The sequence below is a fragment of the Phaseolus vulgaris genome, chromosome 6 (genome assembly GCF_051622355.1).
Source record: "Phaseolus vulgaris cultivar YP4 chromosome 6, ASM5162235v1, whole genome shotgun sequence".
Lineage (NCBI taxonomy): Eukaryota > Viridiplantae > Streptophyta > Magnoliopsida > Fabales > Fabaceae > Phaseolus > Phaseolus vulgaris.
In genome coordinates, this window is record NC_143503.1 from 35,281,943 (window position 1) to 35,308,219 (window position 26,277).

Consider the following 26,277-nt stretch of genomic DNA (forward strand, 5'->3'; position numbering starts at 1 on the left):
GCAACGTCAATGTCCTGTTTCAATTAAGGTAAACATCACAACGTGAATTCAATCAAAATCAACATAATTTATTTTCTCTTTTTTATTTATTTATAAATCAACAGAAACAAACACTCACGCTGCTCACAATGTAAGAGTTGAGCACATTGTTTAATTTTGTGATAAATAAAGTTAAACACAAATCTATCATTCATATTCAAACTAAAATTACAACACATGTTTATACTAATTTATATAATTCACATTTAAACTAAAATTACATTGAATAATTTATATTTTTTCATATTGAAAATGTGGGTACTCTAAATCCTAAACTAAATACATTAAAAGTTTTGCTAAATATTTCTCTTCTAAGAGTGTTCTAAGTAATTATTTCACAAAGTTGACTTCTCTTGTACTAATGTTTCTCTAGTGTATTTACAACTCCATTTCAGATAATTATGTGAGTGCAAACTCTAATTAGTGTATCATCTGTTTTACATTGTTTTAATTCTATTTCTTTAAGAATTCATTGCTTGACATTTTTGGTGAATATAATGTACCCTGGGTTGTGTTATCATATCGCTATGTTACGTTTAAATTGTTTTAATTGATGTAAAGAAGCTAAAGTTTTGGTAACAATAGATGTATTAGAATTATTATATTTTCCACAAATATAGAATTGTATCAATATATAATATACGAGTTAAAATAAAACAATAAATTATTATAATTGTGATACATAGATATAATATGAAGTAGCGAATTAAATAAAACATATATTTTCAATCTAATTGTATGTATATATCCAGTCAACTTGCAGAAATATTTTTTTCATAATATTTAATAGTATGTTAAAATTTGGGCCACACTTAGTTGAAGTATAACTCATTATCGGCAGTTTCTTTCTGCATTCCTAAATTTTTCTTTCTGCATTCCCATAATTTTGTAAATTTCGAAACTGACTCTTACAATTTTGGGATCTGAGAGTGTGTTACGGATTTATCAATCCAGAAGTGAATCATGTTGCATTCCGGATGAGGGGGTATTCTGGAAGCAAAGTTTGCATATATTATTGATTTTCAGATTGCTGAATCCGGAAGCCTAATTTCTATTACGGATTGGTGGATCCATAATGTTTTTTTCAATTATGGATTTCTGAATCCGGAATGCATATTTTGAATTATGGATTGACGGATCCAGAATGGTTTTTTCAATTATGAATGTTTTGCATTTTTTTATTTTGGATTAACACTATCATTCATGTACTACCGGAAGCATCAATCTGGGAGATTACCGGATGCGCCAATCTGAAAATTTACCGGATTTCATAATCCAAAATAAAAAAAAATAAATGTACAATTTATATAGAAACACTTTTGTCTTTGCACAATCTTGTGGGGTGCAGGAAGAAAAATGTAGGGTGCAGGAATCTTTTGAGTAAGTTTTATTGGATCAAACAGTTGACATGGATAAAGTAAGCATTTAAGTATTGGGCTTCTTGATGGTTTAAACCTTTGAATTTTAAGGAAGTTTCCTTACAGATATGTTGGATTGATAGCTATAATCATTGATTTCTTCTTTTTTTCTTATCTATCCTCAAATCATAATTTTCTGTATCTTAATTAAAATTCAAATTTTCAATATTTTTGCGTAAATGAAACGTGTGAATGTATTACGAGTTTCATTTATTATATTTTGTTTCTCTATCATTTTGAATTTTAACTATATGTGTTGCTTTCTGTCAAAGGAACATTGCCCAAACCATAACAATGAGAAAAGCATGAAAATAGAAGAGAGGAAAAGAAAAGCACAACATTTTTGTTTGTAGTGCTGAACCATGCTATAAATCATATATCCACTCATGTGTACAATAACAACTAGACATTATGACGGTTGTTGTCTGTAAAGAACATGTATACGCTGTCATTGGTTGGACAAATTTCCCCAAAATCGGAATGAACCCAATCTACTCAACAAAACATTACCAACAAAAATAAGGAAGCATGTTACCACCAAAAACAACATTTTCTTTCTTTTTCGTTCTTTTGCTAGTTACACTGAGATTTGCACATGTTACATGTTTTAGAGAGAATGGTGGAAATGCATTGTGTGATAATAAGGAGATTTAAGTTTCAGCTTTACAAAATCAGCTTACTTTGAATGCATGGATTCAAAATGCACAAGTATGTCTCTTGATGTTCATAGCAATCCTTTTCTGCTGGAGTCTACAATTTGTTGAAACTTGAAAGAATTATAATGAACTGGTTGTGTGTGATGGTGCTCCTGATGGTAAAGAAAATGCTCAATTTAACTACCTAATTTCTTCATGCAAAATATTTATGTTTGAAGTAGTGCAATTTTGACATGAAAACTATTTTTATGAAAAGCTACATACAGTGTGACATTTTGGTTTATAGCCTCAATCAAGGACCCAACCAGAATTATTTTGTGTCTAGTTTGTTATTCCATATCAACTGTAATACATTGGTAGAAAATCTCTTAATTTGTTTGTAGTTTAAGAAAGCAAGCTTTGGCTTTAGCAGTTACTGGGCTTCATGACATGGATGAGTTTGTAAAATCCCAACTCATACTTGCAGTAAGTATTTAATTAATGGATAATACATGATCTTCTCTTGGGATGATTTAGAATGAATGAGGGTTGCAAACCTTTGAAGGCAATAGAAGTAATTCAAATACCACATATAGACTTTGGCAGTTAGATCACATCATATAATGTGTATTTTTTTTGTGACGAGGGATGACAGTTCTTTTCAACCAGTTACACCAAAGTTCTACAAAATGATTGTACTTTGAAAGAAAAGGAACACCATTAAGTTACATTCTTGATAAATAAAAGAAGTGCACTCACATAAGATAATTTTTTTGAACCGATTCTATCACTATGAGTATTCCTTTTGTCTGGCTGGGATTTAGATCCTACTCATTGCTGAATCTAAAATTTTAGTTGAGTTGTAAAATTGTTTTGCAGTTCCACTTTCTGCCAAATATTCATAACGAAATAATTGGAAAGTGGCAAAGGTGTTGTCTCTGAAAGTTTCTAGCTCTTATTTTGTTACATTGCTTTTCTGAATTTAATTTTTTTTAGAATCATCATACAACCTTTGTCGTCTCTGCTTTGCAGCTAAAGTTATTCTTCCCACACTTGCAAAACCAAAAAGCTGCCATAATTCTAGGTAAGTATTTCGGCGTCAATATAGTTTCATATTTCTTAGAAGTCCAGACAGGACAAAAACAATTTATATATTTTTTTCTCTTATAAACAACTGAGGTCTTTTAAGAACATAACCATGACGGAACATGACTTCTAAAGCAAATAATATTTCAGATACAATGATTAACTAGATGATATATCTCAGACTTAGACAACGTCGTTTGGATTGAACTTCAAAAATACTATTTGTTTAATATAGTTGTAACACCTTGTAGTTATAGGTATTTAAGCTAGTTTTTATCACACTAACATTGCCAAAAATATGATTACAAATATTAGGAAGTGGGTAATTCTATTTGACTAGTATTTGAGCTAATTGTAGGTGTTCCACTCTTGCAGAGGCATTTGCAGTCTGTGAAAACTATTCCCCTCCTTAAGGATTCGATCCAAAAGATCTGCATCGCCTTCTTGAGAAGGTTGGAAGTCCCTCAGGGGTAGATGATACAGGTAATCTACATCCCTTTAGTAAATCTTATATGCAATTATGGACTATAAAATTCAGCCCATAAAGTGAATCCTGAATAATGTATGCTAAAATAATCGTGACTGAGAAATATCTGGAGTAATTAATGCATGTGGCTTTGCAGATTGTTGTAGTGGATGGTTGGAAGGCCCTAATAAGGTATATATCCCATTTCAAGCTTGTGGTGACCTCAGTGGGTATGATTCTGATCACTCATTTCTACTGTTTATTCGTAATGCTATTTGGAACTTTGTTTTTCGATTATATCATGTGTTTTAGTAATTATTAGCGTACGTGTGAACTTTAACACTTTCTTTTGATTTGTACCATCACTGCATGCCTGACTAGTCTTTTGTCATCATAATTTTTGAAATGAATACAGATTATTTTAAGGTAACCATCTAAACATGTAAACTGTTCACTGGATGATGTTGAAGATGTTAGGATGTTGCTTTTAAAGCAGCATATTTCAACAAAAACAAAGGCAACGAGACAAGATAAACAAGGTGTCAGTAGCAAGCACTTGTTTGGTCAATTCTTGTGGTCTTTCTCAGAGGGAACTGCACATAGCACTTGACCCATGCCAGTGCAGGGGAGCAATCGAACTTTGCATGCTCTTGGTGTACTCATTACATTTTTAATGTATCCAATGGTTGATATTTAAAATGTTGCCACTAGTCGCAATTTCAAAATTGGTTATCTAAGTTCATTTTCATGCTTAAGATAAGAACAATGATTAGCATGACCTGCAATGAACAGAATTTGGATGGATTCCTTGGACAGTTTGAGGTGATTTTGTAGTGCTCTGGTCAATGGTCAAAGGATTGTTGAAAGTTGATAGATTGGGGTATTCACAGATCTTTTAGCGTATGGTTGAGTTGCTTTTCAAGTGTGTTACAGAACAGAAGCCTAGAAAGTGGAAGCTCATGTCTTTTGTGGGGTCTGTCGTAATTAATTAATAAAGTGAAGTGTTATTTATACAAAAGTTCGCATGAAAATAAGAGAGCAAAAAAGGAGAAGTGCAAGATAAGATAATGCCATAGGAAAAAATAAAGAGAAAAGTAAGTATGTCTTTTTTTTACTGGGTCCTTTTTATATTTGCACAAAAACTATCCTTTTATTAGATATAAAAAACACAATCAAGTTGATCCGCGGTGCCATCAAAGAATTTGATTGATGCAGAATTCAAATTTTAATGTTTGGAGAAACTATACTAAGAGGGGGAAATATCCAATATCATGGTTAAGAAAAGGTTGAAAAAACTTCACTTTGTGCAACTCAAACTTTCATTTGAATATGCAATGTCTCTACTCAAACTCTGCTGCAGAAGAGACGACAAAAGGATTGACCTCTAATTTTGAACTAATGAACATGATACGTGAAATCGAGAAAGCATATCCTTTTTAATATACATACATGATACATCTCTTGCATGCAGCAGCCTTGAGAAGACTTTCCAAACCATGATTTTCATGGAGAGACTGAACTTGGTCTCTCCCTAGAGGAGGAAGAATGTAAAAACTCAATGCAATCTTCTACAGCCTTAGCACGATATGATGAGTCGTTAGGGTCTGATAGTGAACGTGACCTTACCAAAGTGGATGAAGAAACCTTTCTGGAGGATCTCCTTCCCATAGAAACATCTCTAATGGAATTTGCTACCTTTTCTCCAAGTTGTAGTAGGAATCTCACGGGTGACAATAAAGGGTCTCTGGAAATTCTTGAGAAACTCCAACTTCCAATGACCCTCTTCCTGTTTCCTAATACACTATGTTTGAGAAACATGGTTTGTTTCTCATGGACATCAGGACTGAAGCTTACTCTCTTACTTTTTCTCAACATTTTGATGAACAATCCGAGACCTCCAATTGCATAAAAAGCCAATATTTCAAAAAAAATTGTCTGACAAAGAAGAGAGGCAGAGAGGAAGTAGCTGCCAAAGGGGACAGTTGGAAAGGTTGGCAAAGGAGTATATATAGACAAACTATTTTAAGGAAACATGCTAGCTAGAAAAATGGACAGAGGGTGTAGTAATTTGTAAGGTTAAAGCAAAATCCTTAAGAGGGTGAATGTTTCAAGAACTTTTAAAAGCATATAGGTGCAAGAAAACAAATAAGGCTCATATACGTGCATGAGACATGCACACATGGGCATGTTCTGGAATCCAAGTATTTACCACTAATGTGGGAGGTCTACCACATTAGTGAGGCAAAGTCTGAAGCGTGAACAGCAACATATTGGGATGGAATTGCTGAGAGAAAAGGGAGTTTGGTCAAAAGACAAAGTGGTGGAGCCATGGAGACTGAAGAGGGAGACAGGAATGAAAATGTTAAGGTTAATGTAAAGAGGTAGCAAAGAGAGAGAAAGAGTAAGGAGATGGTGGATACTCTTCTAATCAGCATTGCTTTTGAGCTGGTGTTGCAAGGCCTACACCTGCTTTTTGCTCCCTCTTTGTCTTCGGTTATGTTTCTAAAATCTGAAATTTAGATACCACAGCCCCCATATGTTGTGCAATGGGAGAAAGAGGGAGGAACAGGAATTTGAATGTGGGGTTTGCGTGAACATTGGGGAATTGCTTAATCTTCTTTTTCTTGTTCCTTTTTCTGTGTTAATACTGTTTATCAGGAAATTCCTAGAAAGAAAAATGTTACTCCATTATGGCCTCACTGCACTTTTATTTCCTAGGTCATAACATAACTCATACTTTATGACTTTGTTGGATGCAATCATTCTGTCAGGGATCAATTTTTGGCTGTACTGTCTTAATACACACCACAAATTTTTTAAAACCATCTGAGGAATTATATATTATAAATTTAACTATAAAAGAGAACTAGGAGATCACATGTCTGAACTAAACATATGCAGTGACCTTAATAATTTTGTGTTTCCTTGGTGGTTTGTTGTATTACACAAATCCCCTAGGCTTCTATTTTTTTTTTTGCACTGAGTGTTACTGAATTCAAAAATTTCTTCCGCTTAATAACTCAACCAAATTTTCAAGTTAGAACAATTAGGTCTGCGTGGTATTTTTAAGGTTTGTGTCTTTTAATGTTGTGATGCAAGCAGTCTTAGTTTTTGTAAGTATCTATAAGTTGTTGATTCGAGTGGTACTAAACTTGATTTTTTAAAACCAAATTTCAAGTTTAAGCTTCATAAATGAAAGAAACATCGTTAGGAGAATGAGAAACTCTAAATTAGATATTGACATAAGCAATGAAAAGTATTCACTAATAATAAGATGGTTATAGATATAAAAAAAAAACTTTATTGTCAAGTTAAAAATCTCAAGGTTATTGGTACAAGTGAAATTTGTGGACAACATTAAATTGCCCTAAAAAGTAGGCAGGGTTAAAAGTATTGCCAGAAGGATTAATACTTGTTTGGTAAAATAAAAATAAATGAAAAATGAAGATAAATATTGTGAAGTTATGTAATTTAATTGATTTAATAGTAGACAAAGAAAGATAAATAAATGAATATAAACATATGAAAAATGATATAGGAAGTTTAACTAATTTTTTCACATTCTCCCTCAATAAAAAGAGGAATTTTCTCCCTCATCCTAAACTCTCCTAGTATAAGAAATGATCAAAATGTTCTTTATTATATTCAAGACTCTGCTATGAATTATCAGAATATTTACCACCATTATGTCTTCTCCTTTTCTGTTATGTTACCACTTCATCGTATTGTTGTCAAGGGCCTTTGTGGAAAAAAGAATATTTATGTAATGTTGGAGAAAACATCTCATATATTTTGTAAAATTTATTTTGAAAATTTTATTATAAAAAATATCTCATATATTTTGAAAATTTTATTCCGAATCTAATAATTTTATTCCATATTTCAGAATAAGTAATTTGGAAGTCATCATTGAATTTGAAATATACAACAATGATCATTTTAAAAATTAGGAGGATGTAGACAGTAATTAGGTGGGTGCAGGAGCAAATGCCAAAAGTTAAAAGACGGTTGGCCCAAAGTAGAAGCCCATTAATAAATCTTGGGGTTCTTGGCCCGCGTCTGCGGCAGAGGCGATCACCGTGTTTGTGTCGTTTCCGTTCATTCACCATCGTTACACTGCGGAGAAGAGAAAGAAAGGGAGAAACCCTAGCGAAGCCATTGAAATCAGCCCCTTCGGAAATCCCAACACCAGTGTGGTACCGGTACTCGACGATTGGGTGTACAAGGGAAACGAGGTCCGAGTCGCAGAACTTCAACGCATCATTTGTGACCTTCGCAAACGCAGTAGGTTCTCCCAAGCCCTCCAGGTCTGGTTTTATCTCATTCATGCTTCTCTTCAAGTACACGAACTAAGATTAGATGGAACAATGTCATCATCAGCATAATTTGTGCTCTTGGTCTTTTGGAATTAATGTGGCGGTTCAAATTCTGGGAGTGGTTGTGGGAGAAAGGCTGTGAGAGCATTTGGTTGTGATACTAAAGGTTCAACAATTGGTGGTTAGGGTTTGTGAGGAGTTGCTGTTGAGCGCGAATTGCTATTTGACTCAGATTCTGAGCCTTTATAGGTGTGAACACGGGTTGACCCGGTTACTGTTGCGAAACCATTTCGGCTACGGGCATATATCATTTAGTATATAACATAACCTAGGTAGCTAGTGAGTGTGTTGAATTGTAAGAGAGGTGATAGTTGGATTTTTCAAGTTAAAAGGTGCATGGTTTTCTTTTCAATATTGGGATTGTAAAATTCTGGGGCTGGGTAGAGTTTTGTAACATTCTAGGTCCATGGAAGTTGTAATTTAGCCTGGGGGTTAAAAATTTAGGGGCTTTTAAGTTATGTAAATGTGTAAGGAAGATTTTATGTATGTCCAACAGATGTTTGAAGAAATGGCTAAAAGAATGGGAAAAAAGCTTTTATTTTATTATTTTTAAATTTCTTGTTTTTATTTTCAGGTGTATTGTTCTAATTTATTTTGACAACTGTTGGTGTCAGGGATTTCTTTTGCGTAATTTGTGGCAGGGCAAGTGAACGATAGAGCATGGGGAGAGCTTCAAGGGATAAGAGGGTGTGTGTGCGCTTTTTATCTTACAGAGTGTTCTTTCTTGGGGTGCATTCATGTTTGGCTAAATTGGTTTTCAGGATATCTATTACCGGAAAGCAAAAGAGGAAGGTTGGCGTGCTCGAAGTGCCTTTAAACTCCTTCAGATAGATGAGGAATTCGACATTTTTGAAGGTGGGGTGTCTGCCTTTGTCCACGAAAGCCTGTACTTGACTGTTTGGGTTTATTGAATACTTTTTCCGCTGAGACACTGTTTTCCTCTGTCATGAATATTTAATAGAAAAAGCGTCAACAAATTACCCTTGCTCTCTGCATCGAGATTAATTTTTTATTTTCTGCAGGAGTGAAGCGTGTTGTAGATTTATGCGCTGCCCCGGGTAGCTGGAGTCAGGTACTTGTGATGAAATTTTACTTGTCATGTCATATGAACTCTTAACAAACAAGCATGCATTCACACGGTGGGAAAACAGTCTAGTCCATGCATTCAGTGATCATTTTTGATAGCCATCACAGTACTTAAGTTCTTATGTGCAGGTTTTGAGTCGTAAACTATATCTCCCAGCCAAGCTTGCGCCTGATTCAAAGTAAGTTGGCTTTCTTTGAAAATTCTATACTGTTTGCACTCACATAACAGTATAACACACATCAGGGCAGTAGCTTTTCTTCATTGTTTCTCACCTGTACATTCATGTCAAGACTTAGGATTGAAATTAAGCTCGATCAAACTTAATGTTTCCTTTTTTGTTAGTCATTATGTACAACTGATAAATATATTGTTGTTATTGTTATTATAAAATAAGACTTTCATCAAGACTAAGGAAGAAAATTGCAAAGAGTTTGGAGGGTTATAGATCTTCCTAATGTTAAAATGAAACATGAACTAGGACAGAGAAAAAAAGAAGAAAGACATCAATGAAGAAAAGCTAATGCCCTGATGTGTGTTATGTGAGTGCAAACTCTTATTAGTATATCATCTGTTCTTACATTGTTTTAATTCTATTTCTTTAAGAATTCATTGCTTGGCATTTTTGGTGAATGTAGTGTGGACCCCTAGGTTTTCTTATCATCATTCTATGGTAAGCTTAAATTGTTTTAGTTGATGTAAAGAAGCTAAAGTTTTGGTAACAACGTATGCTACAATTTGGGGCACTTGGTTGGAGTATGACTCATATTTTAAGTAGGTTTTGTTGGATCAACAGCTGACATGGGATAAATTAAGCATTTGGCTTCTTGATGGTTTAAACCTTTGAATATTCAAGGGAGTTTCCCTTACAGATATGTTAATGGATTGATAACTCTAATAATTGATTTCCTGTTTATTTTTCTCTATCCTCCAAATTCATAATTTTCTGTCTTAAATAAATTCTTTCTTTTATAGAAGAATGGGTCCTATTGAATCACTTATATTCTTGCTCCGTCTTTATCAATATCATCAATTTCTTGCTGCATCATGTATGCAGGGGTGAAAATCTTCCTCTTATTGTAGCTATTGATTTGCAACCAATGGCTCCAATTGAAGGTGTCATTCAGGTGCAGGGTGATATAACTAATGCTCGAACAGCTGAAGTGGTATGTATAACAGTATTAAAATAATTTTTTTCATGGACAATTTTATTTTATCTTGAATGCATGTTAGTTGAGTATACATATCTTGGTAGAGATAGAAAATATACCTGTCTCTTTCAGTTTGTTGCCCCCTTAAATTTCCTCAAGAAATTGCATAGTTTCCTTTTAAAAATATTTCCTTCTAAATTTTTAATATTTTACATAAATGAAACATGTGTATGTATTACGAGTTTCATTTATTATATTTGTTCCTCTATCATTTGAATTTCAACTATATGTGTTGCTTTCTGTTAAAGGAACACTGCCCAAACCATAACAATGAGAAAAGCATGAAAATGGAATAGAGGAAAAGAAAAGCACAGCATTTTTTGTTTGTAGTGCTGAACCATGCTATAAATCATATTTTTCACTCATGTAAAATAACAGCTAGACATTATGACAGTGTTTGTTGTGTGTAAAGGACATGTATCCACTGTCATTGGGTTGGGCAAATTTCCTCAAAATCGGAATAAACCCAATTCACTCAACAAAACATTACCAACAAAAATAAGGAAACATACTATGTTACCAGCAAAATTAACATTTTCTTTCTTTTTCATTCTTTAGCTAGTTACACTGTGATTTGCACATGGTACATGTTTTAGAGAGAATGATAGGAATGCATAGTGTGATAATAAGGAGATTAAAGGTCCAGCTTTACAAAATCAGCTTAATTTGTATCCATGAATTCAAATGCACAAGTATGTCTCTTGATGTTCATAGCAATCCTTTCTGCTGCAGTCTACAATTTGTTGAAACATTATAATAAACTGGTTTATTCGAGGCTGTTTTTTCCCACCAATTAAATTATTTGGATGACCATTGGAATTAAGTTTGTGAGCTCCTCTTCTTTCTCTTGATTTATTCAGGTCATTAGACATTTCGATGGCTGCAAGGCTGACCTGGTTGTGTGTGATGGTGCTCCTGATGGTAAAGAAAATGCTCAATTTAACTAATTAATTTCTTCATAGAAAATATTTATGTTTGAAGTAGTGCAATTTGACATGAAAACAATTTTTATGAAAAGCTACATACAGTGTGACATTTTGGTTTATAGCCTCAATCAAGGACCCAACCAGAATTATTTTGTCTCTTGTTTGTTATTCCATTTCAATTGTAATACATTGGTATAAAATCTCTTAATTTGTTTGTAGTTTAAGAAAGCAAGCTTTGGCTTTTGCAGTTACTGGGCTTCATGACATGGATGAGTTTGTACAATCCCAACTCATACTTGCAGTAAGTATTTAATTTCTGCCCCTTTCTTGTTGTTTGTGCCTTTTATTGTTTTTCCAGCTGGATAGTACATGTTCACGTTATCACTATTGCAAATTGGAGATGAGAAAATAAATTTGAAGGGTATATAAAATCAGTGATTGCTCCATCTATTTCTCTTTGCCCTATTGTGAAACCAGGATTAATTGATTTGCAAAGAGTTGCATGGTTTTATTTGCCTCTTGTTGGGTTTTTGTTGCAGATTGATGCTTATTGGTATTCTTGCAGGGGTTGACAATTGTTACTCATGTACTTAAGGAAGGAGGGAAGTTTATTGCAAAGATATTTAGAGGAAAGGACACATCCCTTCTATATTGTCAGGTATTTGAAGTCCCCGTATCATGAAATATTAGAAATTGAAGACTTGTGTGCTTGTGCGTAGTTGACATTAGTGCAATTTTGTTTTTACATCCATGCCTTGCAGTCATCCAACTTTCAGTTAGCTTTTGGAAACATCTATAGAGAACTGATAATACATGATCTTCTCTGGGAATGATTAAGAATGAATGAGGGTTGCAAACCTTTGAAGGCAATAGAAGTAATTCAAATACCACATATTTCTGACTTTGGCAGTTAGATCAAATCATATAATGTGTATTTTTTTTGTGACGAGAAATGAGTGTTTTCAACGAATTACACCAAAATTCTACAAAATGATTGTACTTTGAAATAAAAGGAACACCATTAAGTTACATTCTTGATAAATAAAAGAAGTGCACACATATAAAATATTTTTTGAATCGATTCTATCTCTGTGAGTATGCCCTTTGTCTGGCTGGGATTTAGACCCTACTCATTACTGAATCTAAATTTTAGTTGAGTTGTGAAATTGTTTTGCAGTTCCACTTTCTGCCAAATATTCATAACGAAACAATTGGAAAGTGGCAAAGGTGTATCATTGTCTCTGAAAGTTACTTGCTCTTATTTTGTTACATAGTTTTTCGGAATTTAATTTTTTCTATAACCCTAGAATCATCATGACAACCTGTGTCGTCTCTGCCTTGCAGCTAAAGCTATTCTTCCCTGTAGTGACATTTGCAAAACCAAAAAGCAGCCGTAATTCTAGCATAGGTAAGGATTTTTAGTTTCTCAATGCTTGCTATTTTTGGTATGCATACTTTTTCCCCTCTTTATCGTTTCTTTTTATTATGAGAAGTAGCCTTGTTCAAGAGTTTACAGTCATGACGTTACATAGAAATAGACAGTCGAAACATTAATTAGATTTAACAGAAGCTTTTCTATCGTGTAAGAAATGTCTATGAAATTATGAACCTCGAAAATACTAGTTTAAAATAGCTGCAGCCCCTTTTGGATTGAACTTTGAAAACATAGCTGTATCACCTTGTAGTTATATGTGTTTAAGCTAGTTTTTACCACACTAACATTGCCCAAAATATGGTTAAAAATGTTAAGTGGGAAAATCTATTGGACTAGTATTTGAGCTAATTGTAGGTGTTTCACTTTTGCAGAGGCATTTGCAGTCTGTGAAAACTATTCCCCTCCTGAAGGATTCGATCCAAAAGATCTGCATCGCCTTCTTGAGAAGGTTGGAAGTCCCTCGGGGGTAGATGATACAGGTATATCTACGTCCTTATAGTAAATCTTATATTTAATTATGAACTATAAATTCAGCCCATACAGTGAATCCTGAATAATGTATGCTAAAATAATCGTGACCCTGAGAAATATCCGTTGCTGTTTTCATTGTATCATCAGTAGACTTATTTTTCATGGCTTTGGTCTGGAGTAATTAATGCATGTGGCTTTGCAGATTGTTGTAGTGGATGGTTGGAAGGCCCTAATAAGGTGTATATCCCATTTCTAGCTTGTGGTGACCTCAGTGGGTATGATTCTGATCGCTCATATCCACTACCTAAAGTTGATGGGGGAACATATCAAAGCTTGGATCCTGTACAACCCCCAATTGCTCCACCTTACAAGAGAGCTCTGGAGTTAAAAAAGGCCTCCAGTCAAGGAGTCCGAGAACCTGAAAACCTCTCATTGGATTCTTGATTGTGCTATACACTGTTTATTCATGATGTCATTTGGAACTTTGTTTTTCGATTATATGATGTGTTCTAATAATTATTAGCGTACGTGTGAACTTTAACACCTTCTTTGTCTTGGACCATCACTGCATGCCTGACTAGTCTTTTGTCGTCACAATTTTGAAATGAATATATATTATTTTAAGGTAACCATATAAACATGTAAACTGTTCACTGGATGATGTTGAAGATGTTAGGAAGTTGCTTCTAAAGCAGTATATTTCAACAAAAACAAAGGCAACGAGACAAGGTAAACAAGGTGTCAGTAGCAAGCACTTGTCTGGTCCATTCTTGTGGTCTTTCTCAGAGGGAACTGCAGATCGCACTTGACCCGTGCCAGTGCAGGGGAGCAATCGAACTTTGCATGCCCTTGGGGTACTCATTACTTTTTTAATGTATCCAATGGTTGATATTTAAAATGTTGCTGCTAGTCGTAATTTGTAAATTGGTTATCTAAGTTCATTTTCATGGTTAAGAACAATGATTAGCATGACTTGCAATGAACAGAATTTGGATGGATTCCTTGGACAGTTTGAGGTGATTTTGTGGTGTTGCGTTTTATTCAAATATCCTGATGCATGCGTTTTCAAACTAATCCTCTTTCATCCCCTTCCAAAAAAATCCCCTCTCCAATCCAAACGGAACATTAAGTATGTGATAGGTCACTTAGCATTTGACTCATTTGTTTGTGGAATTTGATTTCCAAGTGTGTTATCATATCATGACACCACAATATTCAAGACTGTACTATAAATTATCAGAATATTTATTACATTTGAGTTACTCAATTTGTAATATATTTCTAAATTATATAATTAATTTATTTAAAATTATATAATCTTCAATTTTTTATATTACACTATTCGAAATATAATTTTATATTGTATACTCTTAAAATATTTAAATTATCTATTTCAATGCATAGTTTTGAAAAAATCATTCTTAATTATCTAATTCATAAATTACTACTGAGATAATAATTATAAGTTTGGGAAACATCAAATCTAAAATGTCTTAAAAGTAGAAGTGAAATGTATGTAAGTTAATATTTTTGCTTCTTACACTTCCATAATTAATACTTTCACCTCCATGATAATAGCAAGTGTTAATGTAGCAAGAGGAGTAAAATATCCGCTCTCTCTGCCTCTCCACTACAGTTATTTACCACCATTATGTCTTCTTCTTTTCATTTTAGATTAATTAATTCAGAAAAGGTAAAATAAATGTTTATGTAGTATTGCAGAAAACATCTCATATATTTTGTAAAATTTATTATAAAAGATAACTCATATTTTAGAAATTTTATTTTGAAAAATATATTTTAAAAGTTTTATTCCAGAAATTTTATTCTTAACATTTTCAGAATTTGAAATATATAATAATGATAATTTTAAAATTTTGAGGGTGTAGACAGTAATTAGGAGAGTGCAGAAGCAAATGCGTAAAGTAAGAAGATGGTTGGCCCAAAGTAGAAGCCCATTAATAAACCTTGGGTCCTTGGCCGGCGTCTGCGGCAGAGGCGACCACAGTGTTTGTGGCGTTTCCATTCATTCACCATCGTTACACTGCGCTAAGAGAAAGAAAGAGAGAAACCATAGCAAAGCCATTGAAGAGATGATTCTTCGCAGAATCGCAGCCGCTAGCAGGTCATACTACACGAGCAGGACAAATAAACCGAACCTGTACTCGAAAATCAGCCCCCTCGGAAATCCCAACACCAGTGTGGTACCGGTACTCGACGATTGGGTGTACAAGGGGAACAAGGTCCGAGTCGCAGAACTTCAACGCATCATTCGTGACCTTCGCAAACGCAGTAGGTTCTCCCAAGCCCTCCAGGTCTGGTTTTATCTCATTCATGCTCCTCTTAAAGTACACGAACTAAGATTAGATGGAACAATGTCATCATCAGCATAATTTGTGCTCTTCAATAAGTTGTCTATTTTCAAAATTGTGAATCCTCGTTGATGGAAAATTTCTATAAATAAAATACTTTTCAATTTAAGCATTAGTCCCCTAAAAGACACGGATTCTCAATTTCGTTGTTATGCGTTAATGTTTATGTTATTGCTTCCTATTAGTACAAACTTTACCAGTATAATCTCTGATATCATATGTTGACTGCTAACCACACTGCACATTTTAATTTGGTTTGGTGCTACACTTACGGACCAAACTGACAATGTTTAGATGCATAGGATTAGTTTTCACGCATATGGACCAAATTGAAAATCTGCAACACATGTAGGAACCACATTGTATGTTTAACCTACTTGTTATAATCGTAACTGCTTTGTTGTTAAAGTGCGGTTTGCGAATTTCAAAGTTTGATTTGATTTTACTTATTGTGAATGCACCGTGCTTGGATCGGCTGGTTGGTTGTTCGCTTCAAGTTATTTATGTTGTCAATGACTGGCTGCAGGTATCTGAGTGGATGTACATGAATGGTGTGTGCATATTCTCTCCAACGGAACATGCGGTGCATTTGGATCTGATTGGCAATGTTCAAGGATTCTCTGCTGCAGAAAGCTATTTTGATGCCTTGAGGAATGTAGACAAAACCCATAAGACCTACGGTGCTCTCTTGAATTGCTATGCTCGCCAGCGTGAAGCTGACAAGGCCCTGTCTCATTTTCTGAAAATGAAGGAGTTGGGGTTTGCTTCGTCTCCTCTAACCTACAATGTCATTATGTGTCTGTACTCAAAGATTGGACAGCACGAGAAGGTTCCTGATGTGCTAAGTGAGATGAAAAAGAACGAGGTCATGCCTGACAATTTTACCTACAGGATCTGTATAAATTCTTATGGTGTGAGGTCTGATTTTGGTGGAGTGGAAAGAGTGTTGAAAGAAATGGAGACTCAACCACACATTGTGATGGACTGGAACACTTACTCTATCGTGGCCAATTTTTATATAAAAGCTGGGTTTAGAAGAGAGGCAGTTTCTGCCCTAAAGAAATCTGAGGAGAAGCTAGGTAACAAAGATGGCCAAGGTCACAATCATCTCATCTCTCTGTATGCCCAACTTGAACTGAAGAATGAGGTCATGAGAATATGGGATCTGGAGAAAAGTGCTTGCAAGAGGTGCATAAACAGGGATTTCACAACCATGTTAGAATCCCTTGTAAAGCTTGGGGCGTTCGATGAAGCTGAGAAAATACTTATGGAATGGGAATCCTCTGGCAATTGTTATGATTTTGGAATCCCTAGTATTGTAATCATTGGGTATGCACAAAAAAGTTTGTATGAGAAAGCCGAGACCATCCTCCTAGAGTTACAAAATAAGGAAAAGCTCACAACCCCAAACTGTTGGTCAATGGTGGCAGGTGGATATCTTCACAAGGGTGAGACGGAGAAAGCATTGAGGTGCTTTAAAACTGCCCTCTCTATGTACGTGGAAAATAAAGGATGGAAGCCGAACGCAAAGGTGGTTGCAGAACTATTAAGTTGGATTGCTGATAACAGCAGTATTGAAGATGCAGAAGATTTCATCAGATTATTAAGAAATGCCATCCCAGTGAATAGACAAGTATATCATACCCTAATCAAGACTTATGTGCGAGGTGGTAAAGAAGTGGATGAGCTTCTGGACCGCATGGAGAAAGATGGCATCGTCGAAAACAAAGAAACTAAGAAAATAATCAAAATCAGGAATGCATGAATTTTGAAACTTAGTTTTGCATTTCTTCTGCAGTGGAATCTTAATGGGTTGGTTCATTCTGGGATCATTTTACTAGAATTGAATCAAGGATCGATTGATTTATTCTTGGAGTTCATCCAAGTCCTCGAAAGTGGTAAGCTCTTTCACCTTAGTTCCCGAATTTAACTCAACTACAAAATAGTTCTTGAATGTGTGAATAGTATTTCAAGTTAGACCTTTCATTAGGTTATTTCTAAACTTAATTGCAGCGCGCACGTGACACATTATCGAACATGATATTGACCTTGACTAATTTTGATAACAGATGGATAGGGACTAAAGTGATGCGGTTAGGGGCCAAACTGAAAGTGTAAAACATTGATTGAAAAGTCGTATTGACAAAATTGAATCTGTCTTCCCGTAACAATTTTTTGTTGGTATTCGCTTGTAGTATAATGTGAGGATAATGGTTCTTCACGGGATTTCAAAGAAGCTGATGGAAATACGAGGTGGAGTGAAATGCTTGCAGGTTCACTTCGAGAAGAGGAAGTTGCACTCCTCGCAGGTTGCTGTAAAAACTGCTGGGACATGCCAATTGCGAAATCAATGTTACTTTCAAATATTTCTCTGCTCTTTACAACATAAAATACAAAGTGTTATTTTATTTATTTACAATTTAAATAGTCTCTTTAAAATCGAATAACTAAGTAAATGATTGGGTAAAGGACAACAACGATTTTAGTTTCGTAATAATTAATTAGTCAATATAGAGTTGAGTTTGTTGTCCTCATTGAATATATGTGCAATAGTTAAATGATCACTTGTCTTGATTATGTATTTAGCGCAACTATCCAAACATAATGTTTGAATTGACTTCTTTTGTTGTTTTACCATATGCTGTTGCAGACGAGGTATTCTTTGGCCTTGTATACGTGTATTCCTTGTTCTCTAGATGAATAGATTGGATTCTTGTTACTTAGGCTTCAGCAGATATTTAAAGAATATAACTTAAGTAATGGCAATACAAATTAAATTCACAGTTGCAAAGGATTTTTCATGTAGTAGTAGTGAATATATTTTATGCTTAGTTGTGACTACTGATTTAAATTTCAGTCTCTTTTTTTTTCTGTTGAGGTATTTTAAAAAGAAGTCTGATATCATGTTATTGTAAGAGCATTTCCAAAGGTGAATGTTTAAGAGTTGCTTAAAAATTGAATTGCTTCGCTGGAGCTTTGGAGTTGTTTAATAAAATTGAATTGCTTCTGCAAGTCGTTGTTTAAGGATAAAAATATATTTTATCCAAATCTGTAATTAAGTTTAAATTAAAAAAATAAATTGTAAATTATTTGAAGTTTGTTAAGTTTTTTCATTGAAGTAAAATTGAATGTAAATTATTTAGTCATATTGTATGACAATAAATACAAATAAAAAAAATTAATGTATGTAGTTGTCCTAAGTTTGATTGGTTAATTCTGAGGTAGTGGTTAATAGGATTAGAACAAAAATATGGCAGTGGATCTCAAAAGGGCTGCTCAACCACACTACTTGTGCCTTATTTTTTGGAATTAATGCGACAGTTCAAATTCTGGCTTGCTGGGAGTGTGATTTAATCTTATTCAAGTCTTAATTAAGGTGGTTTGATTGAATTACTTTACTTGAAACAAGCTGATTTGCCAAGCTTTCATCATTTTTAAAAAATAGTGGGTTCGTTTTAGTCAAATGGTGATCATTCTCTCTTCACCAAAGATGCTCCTTCTTCATTTAAGGCTTTATTTGTGTAGGTTGACAACATAATCCTTGTAGAGAATTTCATTTTATAAGATTTAAAATATTACTTCCAATCTTGATCAAGTATGAAAAAAATGTTATTGACATTCTTACTAATGGTTTGCTGCTTGCTGCTAAGCCTGCCTCGACCTCATGATAGACACAAAATGTTTATTAGCAACAAATACTTTTATATGACATTATTTTCATAGAAGACTCATTGGAAGACTTCTCTATACCAGATATCAGTTATGTTCTCCAGTTTCTCAGCCAATTTTTGGTGACTCTTACCATTTATCGTTATAATATCACTCGTGTATACTTAAGTTCATCAAGAATGCTCGTGCCTAATGACTCTTTTACTCTAGAGATTTTATACTTGAACTCAAAAGCTTTAGTGCTGATAAAAAAAGAACAAAAAAACTCAAGCTTTAGTGATTTTGATTGGAATGTTTGTCAAAACATTCATCCTTCTGGTTTATGCATTTTTCTGAGTTCTTAAGCTAGTAATAAAAAAAAAAGATCACTATATTTCATTCATTGTCTATGATCGAATATCATATTTTGACAATCACCACATGTCAGATTAAATAACTTATATATTTGTTGAAAAATATTGGAATATCAGTTTCTATTCCTACTGTACATTTTATTGTAATAGTTAATCTGTACATTTTATTGTCCTAGTTTTCGCGAACACTAAATATAGAGACCCACTCTCATGTCATTTATGAAGACAACTATTTTATCTTCTTCCCATCGTTTTACACAAGTCTTTTAACCATTTCTGTTTTTTGTTTTCTTTCTCTGCAACTCCATTTATTAAGATTGCACCCTCATTACGTTGTTATGATATATTTTGCATGCATTAATTAAGTTTATTTTCCTTTTCTCTCTCATGCTCATTCTGCATGTTTTCCTGCATTCTTGTTCTATCATTCTAGTGTTATCTCGCTCCTTTCAAAATACGGATTAACTTAGTTACTGAATGTAGCGGAGTGAAATGGAAGATAACACGTATAACTTAAGTTTTTCGCTGTATCTGGTTGAAAGAAGTACATAGCTATTCCAATTGGGCATGTGTTTCTGGTTTACTCTTTCTGTCATTAGTGCCCAATGCTGTCATTCGATTTTTTTTCGTTGACTGCTAGAAGAGGAATAGTGGTTTCTTTGTTGATTCATGAGTTGTTCTCAGTCGTTGGATAACTTTAAGAACAAATGAAACGAAACGCAAACGACCTTTCTAATTGTTAACTCTGTTTGATTTGTTGTTAACATACCTTTCAAGATTCTCAAATGTGCCAGAGAAAAATTACTACTTAGTCATTGAAAATAATTTTAAATGTTCAAGAATATCAAGCTTCATTACAAAAATTAAAAAAGTATCGTTCAATGAGAGGACTGACACAATCTCATTTTCAAAAATGATTTTATTTTTCATTTTAAAGACTAAAAATATGTTTATAATAGAGTTACCAACTTATTTCAAATTTTTTTCAATTCCGAAACTAAAAAACCTGTCTAGCTTCTGTATGAACTTAATATTCAGACCAAACAAAAATGGCAATCGAACCTTTGAGAATAATAAAAGTAACAAAACTGCCACAATTATTTAATATCACTGTGTATTATATATATATAAGAAACACAGAACAGATCATTCACATTATCAAATAATACCCAACACAGAGACTAACAATAGCAACAACTTTGTATGTAAAGCAAAAAAAGAAAAGAAATTGGAAAAAAAGAGGAACAAAGCGAGATCAATTTCCACTGAAGACTTTGGCGATCTTTTCAGTGGGCACCAAAGGAAGATAAGCAGAAACCCTATAACCTTTCTCAGCAGAGGAAACAATAACCTCGTTGTACTTCTCCGTGCAGTAAGCAGCCTTTGGCAACACGGCATTGGCCACCTGAGGGAAGAGCGGAAGCTGGTTCAGCTTCCGCCACGCGGACACGGCGCACTGCTCCGCCGTGGGCTCGTACTTGGAGTAAACGGTTTTGGCGAAGGTGGAGACGCCGTCGCGGCGGACTTCGGAGACGACGGAACGGGCCTGGGAGGAGACCTTCTTCACGTTGGAGGGAACGTGGCGGTCCAACTCGCCGACCTTGCGATCGGCGTATTTGAGGAGCTCGACGGGGACGAGATGGAACCTGTCGTACACCGGAGCCACCACGGTCTTCACGGCGTCCTCCACTGTGTTAACGCCGGGCTTCAGAGGACCGGCGCGTTCCTTGGCGTAAGAGTAGAGGATGGCGCAACGCATGAGAGCCTGAAGAGTTGCGAATTGCACGAATTCAAGGTACTTGAGTTCTTGCTCTTCTTTTCTCTCATCCTGCAAGATTCAATCAAATTCAAAACCCTAAATAAACCACATAGAAAATGGAATCTTCTCATCTTTAAAATTCAATAAAATTCAAAACCTATTCAAACAACACACACAAAATTAAAACAATATTCTCATCCTAAAAATTGAATCAAATTAAACTATAGACAAACTAAGCATGGAGAGTAGAATACTCTGTCGTCCTGAAAATTCAATCGAGTTCGAACCCTAAACAAAATAAACAAGACACTAAGAGTATAGCTCTCTCGTTCTGAAAAAATCAATTAAAAATCAAAGCGTAAATAAACAACTGATAGAAATGAAATCATCTCGTTCAGGAAATTCAATCAAAATTCAAACCCTGAAGTTCAAGGAAATTCAGAGCACAAGATCAATCACACAGGGACAATAGAAAAATAATAATAAGGATGAAAAAAAATGGACCGAACATACGATTTGTTGGGGTTGGGGTTCGGCAGCCATGATGGAAGTGTGAAGATTGTTTTGGGGTTTAGGTTTTGGTGGAAATTGGTGAAGAATTGGGGAATTTGTGAATTTATAGAAGGAAAAGGGTGTATGGGAATAGAAACGAATTTATGTTCAGAAAGCGAGACAAAACGCGTTTCTTCTCAACTGCGCTGAACAAAATCTTGGATTTTCCACGTTATTGCTTCCTTAAAGGTTAAGTTTCAAAACAGGGTAGAATTTTGAATATTTTCTTTCAAATATAAAAACGCCTGCATTTAAATTAAATTGATCTTAAAAAATCACAATAGATATTTTTTTCTAAGGGTCACAAACACCAACATTTTACCCAAAAATATAACCCGCTCCATTTTTGGTATAACTTAAAGCCGACCGTTTCTTCCACATCTCCATACGTTGTTTTTCTCTCGATTTAGGTAATATTTTGGATTATATAATTTAAATTTCTTTTTAATATTATTTTAATATAATATTAATTTTTGAATTATGTAATAAAAAGTTTTTCTTATACGTAATTAGTTTACAAATTATATAATCTGAATTTTTTTTAAATATGAGATTAGTTTCTGAATTACATAATCTAAAAATTATTTTAAAATTTGAGATTAACTTTCAAATTATATAATATAAAATATATAATTTTTTAAAATTAATTTTAAATTATATAAAAATTATTTTAAAATTTGAGATTAACTTTCAAATTATATAATATAAAATATATAATTTTTTAAAATTAATTTTAAATTATAAAAATCTACGAGGATGAAAAAAAAATAAAAAATTTACATTTTATATGGGTGAGATGTAGGAAGAAACGGTCCATAAAGTCTACACAGACTAAAAACCAACAAAATGGTTACCCGCATAAAAAAAAGAGAGAGTACCAAATAGATGTTAATATTATACTTATTTAACTCATTTGAATTGTATTATCAACATTAAATGTTATAATATTTTTAATTGAAATGTAATTGTTATAATATATCTAAAATATTTTTTAAAAGTTATATCTAAATTCATTTTTATATTTTTTAAAAGTAGCTGATTATATTTTATACTTCTTTTAGCACAAATTTTAAATTCGACACATTCTATTAGTCAAACTATGTCAATATTTCTTCAATATAGTTAGGGGTTTGAATTCTATAAATAAATAAAAAAATCTTGATTATGATCAGAAAGCTCAATTAGATTTTCTTATAAAAATAATTTATAAAGAAATGGTAAATATTTTGTAACATTAACATGAAACCACATACGAATGGTTACTTTTTCCTATTTCAAAACAATTCTTAGAATGAAGGTTTTGCACTGTATAATTAGAAATTAATTTTTAGCTATTTCTAATTGTTGATTTGAGAACACTCTCGATTAATATTAATCATTTAAAAATATATATTCCAGAATAATTAAAAATCGATTTCATTATATTCTTTCGTGAACTCTACTAAATAAAACTTTTTAGATATGTATATAATGCATTTTGGAATTTTGTTTCTATAAGTATAGAAATAACAACTTTTGTGTGTTTTGGAGCTTCTTGATTCATTTCTCTTGTATACATACACATCAATACTAAAATACTTGGTTGAGTTCATCAACTTATCATAAGTTTTATTATAGTTCTACAAAAACATTAGGAAATATATTACAAAGTTTAAATTATTGAAACATCACTAAATATGTGTTTTTATAAACTGCTTTAGCCAAATCTAAACCATAGAAATTAAATACAAAACGATGTCTGCAGTGAGTTAAAATTAGTGATGTAAAGATCTTATTCCAATGTAATGTAATTGTTCTTTTTAAATAAATAATTAATATTATTTTTCATGAAAAAATTGACATGATGGTGTTAGAAATACTAATAAAATATTAGCAACAAAATAAATGGTAGTTGATATGATTTAAATAACAAATATTTTAATTGTACAATTTCCACTATAGTGTATATTTTGATAATAATAATAAATATAAATAGAGTTAAAAATTTAATTTTAAATATTTATTCTTTATGAAAATCAAATTAATTGTTTTTTTTTTAAAATATAAGTTTATTAGATATGTCATGCTATTTTAAAAGTTTAATAGATGAGCATAAATATTTATATTAAACTAGTATATTATAAAAATAATATTTTATTTATATGTATGATATATACCAAAAATATAGAACATTTCAAAACTTATGATCAATGAACCCAATCCAATTAATAAGTTGGTTGGATCAAATCTAATTAAAAAAATGCAAAAATCTAGTAGTATAGAAGAACCTACGTTCAATCAATCATAACACATCAATTATTATTAAAAGCTTAAGTTATATAATTTAGTTTGTCAACTTTATTACCATTTTTTTTTTCATTTTGAACTTGAAGATTAAATTTATTGTAAGTTTGATAGATTTAGAACAAAATTTATCGTGAAGTTAAAAAATTAATAAAAATAGTTAATTTGTCACAAAGGGTCAACAAACTCAATAATAAATTTGTTATATATATATATATATATATATATCAATTTAATTATCTCCTTGACAGAAAGATTAATTCATTACATAGTTAAGACAATTGAAAAAATTATATTGTTTTAATTTTTGATAAATGTTTATGTTACATTTTTTAAAATTTTTTGGAATGATAATGGTTAATATGCTTTAATAATACTAACACTCAAACAATTTCCAACATAAACTAAATTTTGATTTGCTTAACATATTCTTATTCGTATGACAGTAAATTTTTAGATAAAAATAATTGATAACAAAAAAAGTTAAGTATGGTTTCGTTCAACTAATTGTTGCAGGAATAATCAAGTCACAAATAATGGTGTGTTTGCAAATAATGGTGTGTTTGCACTCGTGTGATGGTAAGAAGAATGAGTTTATATAGGGGTGGCAACATGCGCCGGCGCGGCCGTAACCCGCAAGAAATAACATGGGACGAGTTATTTTTGACCCATCAACTCACTTAAGTCCGTCCATTCACTTAAATTCGTCCTACATAATCCGCATGGACTTACGATGGGACAGGGTGGACTAGCCCATCAGCCCGGAAAAAACTCCTTTTTTGTAATGCAATGCAATCAATTTTGCAATCCGTTGTGCCCTTTCTCTCATCAACCATTTTTATTTCAATCCTTAAAATCTCTCTGCCCTGATTCCTCCACTCCACTCCATCGCCAACCGTCCTCCACCGCTAGTCATCCTCCACCGGGAAGCCGTCATGCACAATGATTCCTCCACCGCGAGCCAACTGTCCTCCAATTGCGATTCCTCCACCGCAAAGTCGTCGTGCACTGCGATTCATCCACCGCGAATCGTCTCCACCGTGAACAACACCATCTCAAGCGGAGTCGGCCCGGGTCGATGTAGACCGGAGACGACCCAGGCCAATTTTCGGAGTCAGCCTAGGCAAATGTCAAGCACAATCGGTCCGGGCCAATTTCGAACGGAGTCGATCCGGGCTGATGTCAAGCGGAGACGGCCTGGGCCGATGTTGAGCGGAGTCGATTCAGGACGATGTCAATCGAAGTTGGTCCAAGCCGATGTCGACTGGAGTCGACCCGGGTTGTTGTCGAGCAAACTAGACCCTTATCGATGTCGATTGGAGTCGGCATGACACGATGTAGATCGGAGGTGGCCCATGTCGATGTCAGCCGGAATCGGCACAGGCCAATGTTGACCGGAGGCAGCTCAGGCAACACGTGACCAAGGTTGCCCTGGATGATTTTCAGAGTTGGCATGTGTCGATGTCGAGCGAACAAAGTGGGTCTGGTCGATGTCGAGCGAAGTTCGCTTGGGTCGATGTCAAGCGGAGTCGGCCCGGGCCGATGCCGAGCAGAGTAAATCCCAGGCCAATGTTGAGTTGAGTCGGCCCGGGCTGATGTCGAGGAAGTCGGCCTGTGCTGATGTCGAGCAGAAGCGGTCCGGGCCAATGTCGAGTGGATTCGGTCTGTGCCGATGTAGAGAAAAGTCGGCCCTGGCCGATGTCGACCAGAGACAGCCTGGGCCGATGTCGAGCTGAGTCGACCCGGGCTGATGTCGAGCGGAGTCGACCTGGGCCGTTGTCGAGCGAAGGCGATCCGGGCCAATGTCGAGCATAGTCGGTCCGGGCTGATGTCGACCAGAGTTTGTTCGGGCTAATGTCGACCGGAGTCGGTCTGGGTGGAGATGTCGATCGGAGTCGACCCGGGTCGATGTCGATCAGAGTCGACCCGGGTCGATGTCGACAGGAGTTGGCACGGGATGATGTTGTTCAGAGGCGACCTGGGCCAAAATCGACCAGCGTCGGTCTGGGTCGATCTCAATCGAAATCGGCACAGGCCAATAAGGATCGAAGACAGCTTGGGCGAAACTCTACTAAGGTCAGCCCTGGCTGATTTTCGAAGTTGGCATGTGTCGATGTCAAGCGATCGAAGTGGGCCTTTGTC

General features: G+C 34.3%; 4 protein-coding genes across 8 annotated transcripts; 2 read left to right on the forward strand and 2 right to left on the reverse strand.

Annotated features, from left to right (window-relative positions):
• The first annotated feature begins 2,245 nt into the window (after positions 1-2,245).
• On the forward strand, positions 2,246-13,776 carry LOC137832593 (S-adenosyl-L-methionine-dependent methyltransferases superfamily protein). Of its 4 annotated transcripts, XR_016521868.1 has the most exons (13): positions 7,702-7,951; positions 8,635-8,707; positions 8,782-8,875; positions 9,043-9,092; positions 9,236-9,285; positions 10,162-10,270; positions 11,176-11,236; positions 11,490-11,542; positions 11,807-11,899; positions 12,419-12,468; positions 12,586-12,649; positions 13,048-13,155; positions 13,350-13,776. XR_016521868.1 is itself a non-coding variant. In XM_068640826.1 (12 exons), the coding sequence occupies exons 2-12, from the start codon at positions 8,681-8,683 to the stop codon at positions 13,589-13,591; spliced, it is 951 nt and encodes a 316-aa protein (XP_068496927.1). In that variant the 5' UTR covers positions 7,676-7,951; positions 8,635-8,680; the 3' UTR covers positions 13,592-13,776. The 4 variants fall into 4 exon arrangements, 3 of the variants coding, with proteins under 3 accessions (XP_090160242.1, XP_068496927.1, XP_068496929.1); XM_068640826.1 differs by lacking the exon at positions 12,419-12,468 and having other exon boundaries at positions 7,676-7,951; XM_068640828.2 differs by lacking the exons at positions 7,702-7,951; positions 12,419-12,468 and adding an exon at positions 8,306-8,352.
• On the reverse strand, positions 4,920-6,089 carry LOC150027394 (uncharacterized). The gene has a single exon (XM_090303616.1). The coding sequence runs from the start codon at positions 5,517-5,519 to the stop codon at positions 5,148-5,150; it is 372 nt and encodes a 123-aa protein (XP_090159742.1). The 5' UTR covers positions 5,520-6,089; the 3' UTR covers positions 4,920-5,147.
• Positions 13,777-15,042: 1,266 nt separating the features above from the next.
• Positions 15,043-18,156, forward strand: LOC137832594 (Tetratricopeptide repeat (TPR)-like superfamily protein). Of its 2 annotated transcripts, none has more exons than XM_068640829.2 (3): positions 15,043-15,462; positions 16,046-17,417; positions 17,589-18,156. In XM_068640829.2, the coding sequence occupies exons 1-2, from the start codon at positions 15,064-15,066 to the stop codon at positions 17,282-17,284; spliced, it is 1,638 nt and encodes a 545-aa protein (XP_068496930.1). In that variant the 5' UTR covers positions 15,043-15,063; the 3' UTR covers positions 17,285-17,417; positions 17,589-18,156. The 2 variants fall into 2 exon arrangements, with proteins under 2 accessions (XP_068496930.1, XP_068496931.1); XM_068640830.2 differs by having other exon boundaries at positions 15,141-15,462; positions 17,715-18,156.
• A 2,482-nt stretch (positions 18,157-20,638) lies between these two features.
• On the reverse strand, positions 20,639-22,229 carry LOC137832597 (Rubber elongation factor protein (REF)). Its single transcript, XM_068640838.1, has 2 exons — positions 21,814-22,229; positions 20,639-21,369 (listed from the first exon to the last, which is right to left on the reverse strand). The coding sequence occupies exons 1-2, from the start codon at positions 21,841-21,843 to the stop codon at positions 20,797-20,799; spliced, it is 603 nt and encodes a 200-aa protein (XP_068496939.1). The 5' UTR covers positions 21,844-22,229; the 3' UTR covers positions 20,639-20,796.
• Between the last annotated feature and the right edge of the window lie 4,048 nt (positions 22,230-26,277).